The sequence below is a fragment of the Haliaeetus albicilla genome, chromosome 4 (assembly GCF_947461875.1).
Source record: "Haliaeetus albicilla chromosome 4, bHalAlb1.1, whole genome shotgun sequence".
Taxonomy (NCBI): Eukaryota; Metazoa; Chordata; class Aves; order Accipitriformes; family Accipitridae; genus Haliaeetus; species Haliaeetus albicilla.
The window spans coordinates 19,478,339-19,492,505 of record NC_091486.1 but is presented as its reverse complement, the minus strand read 5'-3'; the positions used below and the strand labels follow the sequence as shown (position 1 = coordinate 19,492,505).

Here is a 14,167-nt window from a genome sequence, read left to right as displayed (position 1 = left end):
TTGCCAGTCTACTATTCATTAAGATTGAGAAACATGACTGGAAAGATTCTTGAGGACTTCCAGTTGTCTCCAGGTTTGCAGAGAAATCTTTCTTTCTGTACTTACCTGGTCTCTCTGCAAACCTAAATTTCTGAACTGTACATAACCTCCCCCTCCCCTCCAACAAAACAGAACATTGTCCTGGTTTCAGCTGGGATAGGGTTAACTGTCTTCCTAGTAGCTGGTACAGTGCTGTGTTTTGAGTTCAGTATGAGAAGAATGTTGATAACACTGATGTTTTCAGTTGTTGCTCAGTAGTGTTTAGACTATAGTCAAGGATTTTTCAGCTTCTCATGCCCAACCAGGGCACCTGACCCAAACTGGCCAACGGTGTATTCCATACCATGGGACGTCCCATCTAGTTTAGGAACTGGGAAGTGGGGGGGGGCAGGGATTCGCCGCTCGGGGACTGGCTGGGTGTCGGTCGGCAGGTGGTGAGCAATTGCCCTGCGCATCATTTGTACATTTCAATCCTTTTATTACTACTGTTGTCATTTTATTAGTGTTATCATTATCATTATTAGTTTCTTCTTTTCTGTTCTATTAAACCGTTCTTATCTCAACCCACGAGTTTTACTTCTTTTCCTGATTTTCTCCCCCATCCCACTGGATGGGGGGGGAGTGAGTGAGTGGCTGCGTGGTGCTTAGTTGCTGGCTGGGGTTAAACCACGACAACATGTAATTACAACATTGTAGCTCCAAAATGCACCAGATCTGCTCAGCAAGTTTTCCTTATTTGTGAATAAGCAACTCTGGGTAATTTAAAGAAGCTGTGAACATAATTTATACAGACAATTAGATTTTCTTAGACTCTATGGTCACCTTTTTCCCTCAGGATCAAAATGAATTGCTCATTTATAGCTGTAGGCAGCAAGATGCCTGGCTACCTGCAAGTCTGTTCACACCCATTGTAACACAGTTAATAATAAAGTCCTTGAAAATAGGATTTAAATTATCACATCTGTATACATTTTCTAGATTAGGTGTCTCAGTTTTGGGATTGCTAAATAAGACTGAGTCTGTTCTTTGAAAACAAGGCATGCTTCTTGCATCCCAGAAAATATGTAGGGGAACTGTTATCAGTGTCTTGAACTGATATATCGCTGTACATGTACTGAAAAGTCCAGGGAATTACCTCGAGCCTTATCAACTTAATCTCAGATACAGGGTTTTACACAGAAATCATTTTGCCTATGTTCTGGAGTAAGAACAAAACAGTTTTTTCATATGAGCATAGCTTCAGGTTGGAAGGGACCTCGGGGGATCTCTAGTCCAACCTCCAGCCCAAAGCAGCATCAGCAAAGAGATCAGGTCAGGTTGCTTAGGGCTGTACGCAGTCTGGTCTCGAAAATGTTCAAGGATGGAGAGTGGGCAGCCTCTCTGGGCAATGCGTGGCTGTCCTTATGTCCAGTCAGAAACTCTTGTTTCAATTCAGGTCTGCTGTCCCCTTCCCTCCAGACTGCTGTAAGGAGTCTGGCTCTGTATTCTTGATAACCTCGTCATGGGTATTGGAAGGCAGCTATTGCCTTGTTTCAGACAAAAGTGGAGACAGATTACTCAAGCCATTTAAAAAGAACAGAAAATGTTGATAGGTAGATTAGCACTTAGGATAGGACATCAAGGTTTTCTTCCCAGAAAAATTCTGTAATGTTTTTTTCTTTAACAACAATAAATAAGCAGACTCCATTTGATTGTGGTCTAGTAGATGTTTACAGGATTATATTTGTTGTTGTGTGTTTTCCTAATACATTAGGAAAGAGAGTAATGGTAACCGAGGGAAATGTGTCACAGTGAATCCAAGAGAGTGAAATCTGTGTCCGAATCACGGGAAGCTCTGGGACATGTGGCTGCAGAGAGGGCAAGACGGCAGCATTTCAGATACTGCTTCGGAATATTCTTGAGTGCCTTCCCTGGTATGACAGTGACTGAGAATAGGCCCAGTCGAGCATACAGTGTTTACATCCCTCCAGCCTCTTCCCTGGGGGATAGGGCAGGAAGAGGAGAGGGAAGGAAGCAAGGGATGATTGATGGGTTTTGCAAAGCTTTTCCCCGCGAGGGGAAGGTGTGGTCACTCTGTGCATCTCCAGCTAACAAAGCCCTCCTGTAGGCGTAGCAGATGTAAGCCTTGTCACCCTTTTGGTGACCGGAACACTGTGCAGAAAAATATTGTTCCTATTTTTTGTTTGGGAATACAGATTTGAGCGGGAGAAGTAGCCTGTCACTGTTACAGTTTGTACTGCTTTAAGACAGTGTTTCGGCTCTCAATGTGATTGTGTCATGTGTGACCGTGGGGCTGTATTAAGTAAGACGGGAGCACAGATCGCCTACTGTATGTAGTCCATCGTGGGAAGGCATGAGCACACAGCTACATTTCTATCAAATTAAGCCACAGGTACATGAACATATTAAGCCAATATAATCTGATACTGCTGCCAACACAAGCAGTCACATCCACCCTCTCGCCCCTGCCTATTTTTGCTCCCATGCTACCTCCTCCATTACACTGGCACAAGAAGTAGCACAGCCACATGCTGAACCAGACAAGGGAAATGATCTGGAAGAAAACTAACCTGATCAGAGAGAGAAAAAAAAAGGTTTAACACAGAATCAGTTGCTGAACCATTGTTTTTTTTCAGCAGCGATGCCAGCTGATGTTGTTGTAAAGCAGGCATGAGGCTACAGCTTTAACCAGACCAGGCAATATGAATTTTTCCTAGCTTTAAGCCTCTGTGCTAACTTTATGCCAGCAGCGGGAATACAAATTATCTGTGATCCAGCATGAAGTTAGGGTAGTACAGACAGACAGTACCTGATCTGGCGTAAAGACTGCCGGTACAAACTTATTCCATCAAACACTTTTCAATGGCAGCGATCACCATGTGGCTGCAGTGCTTTTCGTCCAGTACTAGCAGCCCTTAAACTTGGGTTATCAAATCAAGGCCAAACTGAATGAGATCCATTTTAGGACTTGAAAGAGGAAAAAACCGGAAAGTTGTGCAGAATATAGTTCTGCCAAGTGACAGTGCTTTCTTACTGTTGGCTGTACTCAGATGGGCTCTGATCTGTGGTGGCAATGCATTAGGATACCAAAATACTTGGTGATTATTTCTAGGGAACTGAGCAACTCAAGATTATGGTTTTTGTAGATACTAGTGTTGTCAGATGGCACTGTTACTCGGCCTTCCAGTAACGAACTACCTGGCAATTTTTTGTTTCTTCCCAGCTGTTTCCCATTGTCATGTTTGCGTGTGTGAGATTAGGGCCACAGTATTACCAGAAAGAGGAAGAGAAACCAAGAGGTGCCTGATGATGCATGTCTGTACCAGAAGGTCTCCTGCAGCGTCGCCAACCAGAAACTCAGTGGCTTGGCAGAACTATGACTCCGGACGCCTTAAAAACTAGATTACCCTCATCGCTGGGTAACGTAAAGGAAATGTAATAATGTAAAAAGCGCAGAGGAACGGCGAGTGAAGGTGGAAACCCCTTTTCCCTGTGCGTCCCGGTCTTGTTGCCTGAGAACTGGAACATTTCCTAGGCCCAATTTTTATGACGAAACCCCGAATTCCGCCCAGCTTCCCCGACACTGCCCTGAGGCATTAACGAGGGCTCTGACCGGCCCCCGCATCGGCCGGGGAGTAACCCCGCGCGCGGCGGGAATGCGCGGCACGCGGGGCCCGGCGCAGCTTGCGCCTGGCCCCGCGTGCCGCGCATTCCCGCCGCCCCACCGCTTAGGCGCAACCATTTCGCGCCGCGGGGAGGGGGGGGGGGGGCCGCCGCCCCGCTCCGCTCCGCGCCTCCCCTGGCGCCGCGCCCCGCTCCGCTCCGCGCAGGACGGGGGCGGGGCGCGGGCACCCCGCCCGCTCCGCTCTTCCCCGCTGCGGCTCGGCTCTCGCTCGCTCGCTCCCTCCTGCCCTCCCTCCCCCTTTCTGGGCGGTGGTTGGGGCCCGGCGGGAGGTGGGGTCGGCTGGGCCGGGCTGGGGAAGCCGGCGGCGGTCAATGGGAGCCCGTTGATGGCAGGCTGGGCGGCCGCGGCGGGGTAGGGTCGGCGCGGAGCGGAGCGGGGCGGGGCGGGGGGCCGGGGTGGGGGGGGAGCGAAGAGCCGCAGCCGGCGGGGAAGGCACGGAGGCGGGGAGCGCCCTGCAGCCCCGCCGCGCCGCAGCCCGGCGGCCGCCAAAGTTGCTCCCCATCCCGAGGGGGAGCCGGGGATCAGGCGGGGCGATGATCTTCCCCAGCAGCAACAGCAGCGCGGCGGGCGGCAGCCGGACCCCGTATCGGAAGCAGGTAAGAGCGGGTGGGGGGGGCTGTGTGGCGTGTTGGTGGCTCCCCCACCCCCGCTTCCCCCCCGCGATGCGCTGCGGGAGGAGTGGGGCGAGGGGTGGCGACTTGCCCGAGTTGCAGCTTCCAGCCTGGTAGCTTCTCGAGAGCTGGGACTCACCAAAAGAAACTCTTTTTTTTTTTTTCTTCTTCTTACCACCTACTACCCCCCCCAAAAGAAAAAAAAAAAAAAAAAGTAGCGGTGTGACCTTGCCGAGTGCCCGGGCGGCCTCCGCCGGGTGACCGTCGCGACCGGGCCGGGGCGGCCGCCGAGGGCCGGTCGGCTGCCGGCTGCTGAGCTCGGCAACAAGTGAGAAAAGACCCGGTGTTGCAACACGGGCCGCAAAGCGAAACTCGGGGCTGGATGTTTTTTCGCTCGGCGTGAAATGAGCGAAAGGATCGCGGCGCGTAGTTTCTGTCGGCCAGCCCTCCAAAAATCCTCCGCCGCGCTTCAGCCTTGCCCCTTCTCCCCGCCTCGAAGCGCACAAGGGAAATCCTGTGACATTTCATGGGCAGACAGATCGCTCCGATAAGCTCGGAGCACTCGCATCTATGGAGCAGTACTGAAAGAGGTATTTGTTTGTTTGTTTGTTTAGTCGCTGGAAATGAAATAGTTGAAATAGTTGGGTTACAGCCTTGCTGGGCCCTTGTCTCTTTGGCTGCGCTTTTTACGGGTTTTACCCGTTGGCGTTAATGTTACATTATTTACTGTGAAGCGTGTTATTTTTCATTGATTCTTTGATTAAAAAAAAAAAAATCTCACTTTTTAAGTTCATCGGAAAGTGTGCTGTGTGTTTGTGTGCCAGAGGGTAAATGGAGTAGAGGTCACTGACAAGCTCCCGGCTTGACAAAGCATGCCAAAAATACTATGGCAGGCTTCTTTCCAGGTGAGGAAAAATCCTTCCGTGTCTGCTGCTCTTAGCAGCTGAAACAAGTAATTTGACGGGTTCAGTTCGCAATGCTGGGGGAGTCGTCCTATTTCGCTTGGGGTCAGAATTCATTAAGGGCAGAAATAACAGGTCGGATCTCACTGCCGTGCACGGTGAAGGCTATCATAGAAATAATGGGGAAATGGGCTTTGAAATGTTGAAGTCTCGGCACGTTGTTGGGACGCCATGTGGACTGCGTGGCTAACCTGCGCGACAGTGAAAGTTAGATTCTCGTGTTTTCTTGAAGCTTGGACAAAAATCGCTATTTCCTTTCTCTTCCTCCCTTATTTTATAGAAATATCTTTTTGATAAGAATCACTGGTGTGTTATCTCGGCAGCACTCTGCAGATGCTGCCTAACAGTGCGTGGAGTTATCTTTATATCTTGTAGTCGAAGTGTTCAAGTCCATACATAATAAAACATGCTTATTGTGTGTGCCGGTTTGGGTTTGTTTTTAATAAATGCCCTGGATACGCCCACGCCGATGATCTTGTCTGGTGCTCCTGCATACTTTGTAAATGAAGCCAATTTATTAGATGCTATTTTCTTACTCTACCTGAAAGGACCATTAATTAAGGGGGATCCCTTGGGGCTGCAGTGCCAGGGTGTTGGGGCGTTTGCAGGAGCAGAGGGCAGCGCCGGTGAGGCCTTTTGCTGGCAGGGCTGTGTTTGGTGTGCGGATGTGAGTTCGCCTGCTGGTCTGGAGCAGGCTGATAAGATGCTCTTCTTTTCACAGGGCCCTCCTTAGATTCAAAGAGCTAAAAGGGCCGGCTGAATCAGAAAAACAAACAGACCCTTTTTTTCCCAATAGGCAGAGAAAGAAATGAATGCGGGGGTATTATGTGGGCTTAAGACCCTGGGTACCAAAGGTTTCTTTTGTTAGCGTGTAGCCATTCTCCGCTCAAACACTTCCTACATAAGGAGCCAGGGCCTGTGCCTTTCTCCGTTTAAGTCCATGGAAAGCTCCTATTAACTTCATTCATGTAGACTAAGGTCGTTTAAAGATTGACTTTCTGATCTCCCTTTCACTCAGACTTCACCTGCAGGGGTGAGCTGATGTCAAACAGTGCCGAAGAGTGTTACGAGCCTAATTTTTCAACTCTTGATAATTAGGAACAGTCCAGATTAAGTCTCTGCATGCTCTGTGTAACCCATATTCAGACAATTGAATTATAATTGTGCTTTAGCCTGAGACACTAGGTACTGTTAGTATAGGAAAAGTAGTCTACCATCATCTCTAAAAGGAGAAACTAGATTTCCTATGTTAACAGCATGTAGTATATGAAGCTGAAAAAATTTAAGTAACTTAAAAATGAAACTAAAATCTTTTGAGTAGCTTGTATGTCTCTATTAGTATTTTAACTGTGATATCAGAATAGTGTAAAAACACTTCAGTGTTAGTCTTTTCCTGTTTCATTTTTAAGAGTCTGTAACAGATTCAGGTGAAAAGGTGAGTGACTTATTGGTAAAAGGCAGGGCGATACTCTCTTGATTTATTTTTAAGACACTGTAACGTGTAATGTGAAATTCTGCCTTCGTTTAGAACACTGGCAAAATACCGGTTAGCTACAGTAGGTCCAGGGCTTTACCCATACTCTCCCTTTGTTTTCCTAAAGAACTATGTTTTGTTTTATAAACGAACCTGTGCTTATAGCATTATGCTTGTTATCTGCTGTATCTATTTCAGTGTGTAACTCAGGCATGTAGGAGCCAGTCGACATCCTCAGTTTCAGGTCAGATTCGATTGGGTGGTGCCTAATCTTTTTTTCTTTTTTAGAATGCTTGTAAGAATACTAAAATATGATCTCTGAAGTTGTATTTTCAAAAGGATTTCCTGTGTTATGGGCAGACAGGCATATTAAAAAATACTCCTATCAGGCTTAAAAGTTAGATGTTGCTTAAATGAGTGGCAACTCGTCTGAGAATTGGCTTGAAATGCAGATTCAGGTCTAGTTAAAGAATGAAAGCCATACAGTATCTGTAATAATAACCTATCAGAACGCTCATGGCCTTGCATCCTATCTGAAAAAGGTAGGCGTAAGCTAATGTTTTTGCACAGCTCAAGTAACCTTGTTAGTAAAGAATGCACATGTGTGCATCCGTAATGCAAAGGAAACAAAATGACATACAATATCCTGCTTAATAAAGGCTTTCTTAGCTCTCAGTTTGTGTGTGCTGAAAATGTGCTGATTCTCTGTCCCTCCTCCCACTTTTGTTATTCTCATGTAAATCGGGAGGCGCTCCTCCGAAGTAAATATTTCTACACTCTGTAAAATTATCTTAAATGGAAAATTAGGCTTTCTCCGACCATCTGCTCCTTGAATCTACAGAGCTAGTGCAGCTATTTGATTAGGGATTTTAAATCGCTTTGTGCAGGGCCGTTTCTCTGCTCTCAGGTTTCCCGAAGAGGAAGCCAGAAGCAGCTCTGGAGGCCTGGGATGGAGGTGAGCGGGGGGTCCCATGTACCACAGCCCGGGTGCTCAGGAAGCCCGGGGTGTCTGTGCCTTTTAACAGCTTTGCCCAGTAACAGTGGTTTTGATGAGTGTAATGTTTATCTCGCCAGCGTAAGGAGATTTACATAGTTTGCTGCTTTCGAGCAGATTAACTGGGCGTAGCTGCACGTGAGGAATTTAACACTGATTTGGTGTTTGGCCTCTGTAAGGAGAGACATACAAAGCTTTTGATTAATCTTTTCGTGCAGCTCTGTTAACATCAAGTGCCTTGCAGGTTGGGTTTTGTTAAAAGTCAAAGATTCAGGTGGGTTTCTAATGATGGTTAAATGAAGAAAGCTTTTGCCAGTCTTAGGCTAAAAATGCACGTTAGCTTTTCACTCTGTCTATAGGTTTAACATATCAAGAAGCTACACCTGTAATTCTACATTATTTTTCAGTTTCCCAGTTGGTGCTGTGTGTGGTGTCTGTGTGTGTGAGAAGGAACCTCATTAAACTTGTAAGACCTGGGCATGGTCATAACTCAAAACATGCAGCTCCATAGAGCAGTCTGCGACCAGACCGATCTGACATTATACCTCTTGTGTGTATACACGGTGCTGTGGGGGGAGGCTGAGGAGCCTAAGAATGAACAGATACCTTTGGTTACCCCAGTAAATGGGATTAGTTTATTTTTGTTTGTTTCTTTCAGAACTGTAAGAATTACATCATTTTGTATCATTGCACTGGCTGAGTCTATTTCCCTTTACATTGTATACTATGTTAAAAGGTCTACCTGGGTTTAACGAGACTCGGCTCTTATATTAAGAACCAGCTATTTTAAATTTTTAAGTGCATCTATAAGATTGTTTGTGAAGTTCTGCTTTATTCTCAAGGGAGCAAAACTGCTCAGTCAGTGGGTTTCTATACTTGTAACACAAACGTGAATGAAAGAAATAAAAGGAAGCACCTTATCTTGTCAGGCATGATGTTATAGATTATGAAAAGCGATATGATTGTCTTATCTGTATTTAGCAATTTGAAGTTTTTGTTTAGTATTTCTAAGAGGGTGAACAATATATTTTTATCTCTTTGGAAGCGTCATTGTTTAAAGTATGCATCTTTGCCATTGAGCTTCACGTGGAAGGGAAAATAGAAGTCTGTGTCTTGAACATCTGCGGTTTTGTTTTGGGTTCATTTTTTTTCTCCTGAAACTTCCAACTGTTAAAAAAAATTTGCTTGAGTTAACACATTTCAGAAGGGTTAGATCCTTTAAACTAGGATTACTGACAGGGAGGAGAGGGGAAGGAAGGAAGGGAGGGGAAAATCCTTTCCTGAGAGTTTGAGATGGCTCCTAAAACATCTGCACAGTGCTGCAACCAAGTAAATAAAAATAATGGTCGTTTGACATGATAGCCCTTTCAGTCTGCTTTTTTTTTTTTTTTTTTTTTTAAAGTCTCTAAAGTCTTCATTAAAACTGATCTTTGCCTGTTGCATGAGATGATGTATAACAAAAAAAGTCAGTGGAGAACAGGAACTTTTTTTACTGGCTTTCCCTCATGGCTCTGTTTCCGGCTTCTTATGAATGTTTTTCTCTGTTTCTACATCAGATTATTTTTAAAACAGCTTACTTAGGGGACACTGTGAAGGCTTATAAAGTTGTAGTCCTAATGAAGAGGTTCATGGAGGTGTTTTGATCTTGGATGAAACGTGTTGGTCAGAAGTTTTCTAGAAAGCCAACAGAACCACATTTAAATGCTTTCAGAAACCTTGTTGAAGTAATTGTTAGTTATTTTGCATATGTTTCAGAATACAGTGTACTGTGGCAATTATAACAGCCCTGCAGAAGCCACTGTATTTGCAGCTTCCTGATGCAACAGGAAAGGGAAGGGATGAGTTACAAATAGAGGAGAAATAGGGGGGGAACTGTGGGTTAGATAAGCACAAGCCTACTAACCCAGCAACTTGGGAAAACATACACACAACAAAAAAATCATGTGCTGTAGGGGCTGGTTATTGTGATTAGCACAGGTTTAACTCTGTTTTCCTCAAGAGGCTGCAGTTAAAGCAGTGTAGCAGCAGCTGTGTATTGACACACAAAGTAGTTTAAAACTGCAGTTGAAGTAATTGAATGCTGGTGAGGGATTGCTTTAAAGAGATTCAAGATGAACTAGGTTCATGTCAGCTTGAGTTAGTTTATAGCAGTTTAAATTTAGTAACGTTTATTACAGATTATGTAAATTGATTTTTTAACAATAAAACTTTATACCAATTTTAAGGCCTGACCCAAGCACTGAGATGCACTGGTGTAAAAATATCTAGCAAATGTTTGAAGTGTTATAAGCTCTTCAAAACAGAAATATAGTTACAACACTTCAAAGATGTCTTTTTCTGAATTTATGATGTAGTGTGAGGATACATCAGCTATATGGTCTGTTGCAAAATAAAAGCTGATAATTAGATATGTACAAACATATAATAGTATAATACATAATAATACCTTTTTGTTCATGTGTCCTCATAAAAGCAGTGTTGTTTGCTTAACCATAATACTTTAGGAAATCACTGGTGTGTGTCTTATTTGTTTAAAGTATTCTGCTTTAGAAAAATGATGTGTCAGATAGAGTGGGTGTTTTGATTTTTACTTACTTGATCAGTAGAACTGTAGAACTTTGTGAGGTTGCAGTGGAAACAAATAACGTATTGTTCTGGGGAGCCTCATGTGGGCTTCATTTTCCTTGGTTCCTTGGTTGAAGAACAGCAGAAATGGCAGGGCAAGGTGAGCATCAGACTTGGTCTAGCCTGATATTCACCTGTTTGTGAAATGAAATACTTCTTTACAACAACTAAATATATGTAACTTTTTATTTCATCATTGATTCTGTTTCTTGAGAGTGTCTCTTATTGGCAATGGCACTTTCACACCTTATTCTAAGTGTTTTTTCTGTTTTTTCCACTTAGACGAGAATGGGTTTTATTTCTTTCCTTACCCTCTATTGTTTTCTGTTCTTTTATATCTGGATCTCCTCTACCATATGGTGCTTTTCTTCAAGAAAGTGGAAACATGACTCCTTAGGTTAACTACAGCTCATATATTCTGTCATCTGGGTACTACAGCATAACTATGTTAGAATCAGTCCTTTAGAATATCCAAGGTACGTGTGTGGCACTTCCAATTTTAGTGTGCTTGGGGAGTGAAATATCCAGGATTCAGGTGTGAGTTTGGGTGAGTGTTACAGGGAGCTTTTCTGCAGGGCACTTCTTTCATGCCTGAGGTGTTACCAGCTCCCAGAAAGGCTGCTGCAGCTTGGTGGAGGAGTATCCAGTTATCTTTGACAATCTGAAGCAATGTTCGTAGATGCTTGACTCCTCCGAGGTGATTCAGAATCCTCTTTTAGGGTTTGTCTGACCCACAGGAACATCATCAGGTTGTGCCTGTGCCACTGCAACAATCTGAAGTCACTCAAAACACCAGGTAGGCAAGGGTAAAATCAAGCACAAATCCTTGTTTACAAATACACAAACAAAAATATAAAATTCTTAAAACTGAGGAATGGAAAAAAACCCCCAGCCAAACAAAAAAAACCCCAACAGTGGTACAGGACCTGCAAGTTTCATTTACCTTGTATGCAGCTCTGTGGCAGATGACCTCCAGCCTTCCCAGGGAGACTGGTCATTGTGCAACCCTCTTGTCTTGGGTTGTGTTCAGAGGAGAGACTCTGATTTAAGGCTCTGTATTTCCTTTTATACTTCACCCATTTGGAGGGTAAGGGGTAGAGGTTTCTTTTCAATTTTGAAGTTGGTGATGCCTCTTTTGTTCAGCCTTTTTTCACCAGACCATAGGTTGTTTTTTCCTGCTTGGAGGTAGTAATGTCTCCTGGGCATCAGGTGCAATGCCGCCTGCCCAGCCTTTGGAGTGGTCTTCAGCTAAGCGCTGAACAGATGGTTGGTGTGTTGCAAAGGAGATTCATACTATGATGGATGAATTTCAAGTCTTGTGGTGTTTTTCTTTCTCTTCTACCTATATGTATAATTTGCTAATGATGCTTTAAACAGTTGTGTAACAGATTTTTCTCCAGGCTACTGTTGGAGTGGGGCACAGCCTGTTATTCCAGCTGCTGCAGGTGACTGGCAGCTGTGTAGTCTGTGTGCCCACCTTTGAGGATGGCTATGGTGATCTGTTTTGAACCATTTGTATTGCTGCATGCATGTGTTTGTTGTTTTGACTTAGCTATTAACTTAGCTAAGGTTTTAAATAACCTATTATGACATGAAAATCCTGAAAGTATGTAGTGTAGAAGTAACAACATACAGTACAAATTTGTGTTAAGTTGGCCCACTGTGGCTGTGCTGTGGGAGAGGAGGGATGGCGTGGGTGTGCCATGCATCTGTGAACGCATCGCGTGGCCAGGAACGTGCCTCCTGCGAGCTGGGGAAGGCAGCACCCGCACCAGATAAACCTGGGCGTCGGCAGAGCCAGGCACACAGTTCCACAGATTTCTGTCCGGTATGAAAGCAACCGCCAGCAGGACGAGATCCTTTGAAGTGTTTAGTGGTCTGTCTTCCAGATGAGTTCAAGAAGAGTTCTAAAAATGTGGGTCTGAATTTTAAGACTCTTGCTTATGCCAGTGCATATTTACATACCCAGCGGTGCCACTGCCTGTGGTGAGACTACTGACATGAATAAGTGCTTATTGAGACAGAGAACCAGAAAACTTTTGAATTTCCTCAATGAGAAACCTGAGATGAATAGTTGGTGTATCCTAGGGTTGGTATTAGACTGACATGGAGCAGAATCAAATGGTATTTAAATTGCTTTAATATTATTCCATCCAATCTACTTGGCGTATGTGGTCCTCATTACGACAGTACTTATGCTTATTTAAAAATACTTCTGTGTAATTTGGGAAAAACATTTGAGTTGGGTATTAAATACAACTGCTTAGTGACTAACCTTTGAAACAGGGACAGCTTTTGGCTTTTCCTCAGCCCTTCAGGAGATGTAGCTCTGGGTGCTACTTATGAGAAGCGTTTACCAAAACTGGATTTTTAAAAAAGCATTTCTGCAATGTTTAGCTTAAACAAAAAGATAAATTATAATGGTTCCTTTATTGTCTTAGGGCAACAACACTTGCAATGCGCATGAATACATGTAAATATTCCAGAACTGGGGATAATTTTTGAAAGGAGGAAAGAGGCAGTATCCTGCAGTATTGAGGAGCTATAGAGCATGTTTGAAAGCTTGAGTAACTTTTACAATGAAGAATACCAAGATGTAATTCACTATGTAGAATTTCAGTTGGTTAAATGTGCTAGTGAAATTCAGGGCACACCGTGGCACCAATAGAAGAATGCAGTGGCTTTTTGATTATCTGAAGTGCCCTAGAAGCTGCCTCCATTCCCAGTTACAATATTCCACAGTCCTATGGAGGTTAATGCAAGATGGAAATGACTAAGGAAGTTGTTGTGGTTTAACCCCAGCCAGCAACTAAGCACCACGCAGCTGCCCACTCACTTCCCCCCCACCCAGTGGGGTAGGGGATAGAATCAGGGAAAAAAGGTAAAACTCTTGGGTTGAGATAAGAACAGTTTAATAGAACAGAAATGAAGAAACTAATAATGATAATAGTAGCAATAATAAAATGACAATAATAATAAAAGCATTGGAGTATACAAAACAAGTGATGCACAATGCAATTGCTCACCACTCGCTGACTGATGCCCAGTTAGTTCCTGAGCAGCAATCCACCCCCCCAGGCCAACTCCCCCCACTTTATATATTGGGCATGATGTCACATTGTATGGAATACCCCTTTGGCCAGTTTGGGTCAGCTGTCCTGGCTGTGTCCCCTCCCAACTTCTTGTGCCCTTCCAGCCTTCTTGCTGGCTGGGCATGAGAAGCTGAAAAATCCTTGACTTAGTGTAAAAACTGCTTAACAACAACTGAAAATATCAGTGTTTATCAACATTCTTCTCATACTGAATCCAAGACATAACACTATACCAGCTACTAGAAAGAAAGTTAAGTCTATCCCAGCCAAAACCAGGACAGAAGTAATTAATTGTTTCAGCATTATGTTGATATTTTAATTGTTATAGTGACAAAATCAGGTAAACTTTTGAACCAGACTTTGTCAGATTGCCAACAAACATACTGTTCTTAGATCTGTCAGGTGTGGAGTGTCGTGGTCTCAGGGAAGTCACTAAGGGCTGAAGACTGGTTTAGCCATTAGAAAAGGCACTTTGGCTTTTCATGTAACCATTCTTTACATATTCTGATGAGTTGTTGGGAATTCGCTGCTTTGAAGCTCCTGACCATTTTGTGCCTTCTGTTTTAATGTTTCACTTGCAACTTTATTGTTATTTTAGTATTATTAATGTATGGTTTTGTGTTCCAGTATATAAGGTGATGGCATAAAAGATCTAACCTATCTGCGTGTTTTATCCTTCTATCAA

At 44.0% G+C, this 14,167-nt stretch overlaps 1 protein-coding gene across 7 annotated transcripts in view; it reads left to right on the top strand.

Moving 5' to 3' along the window:
- The window catches only part of RBMS1 (RNA binding motif single stranded interacting protein 1), a 149,280-nt gene that overhangs the window by 50,026 nt on the left and 85,087 nt on the right, over positions 1-14,167 (top strand). Inside the window, exon 1 of one of the 7 annotated variants that reach the window (XM_069781226.1) lies at positions 4,124-4,320. The exons of 4 other annotated variants lie outside the window; for them this stretch is intronic. In XM_069781226.1, coding sequence (XP_069637327.1) covers positions 4,258-4,320 — 63 coding nt within the window. In that variant the 5' untranslated portion in view covers positions 4,124-4,257. Of the gene's footprint in view, positions 1-4,123; positions 4,321-4,649; positions 4,926-14,167 lie in introns of those variants that run through there. 2 more of the 7 variants (XM_069781225.1, XM_069781228.1) reach the window with 2 other exon arrangements.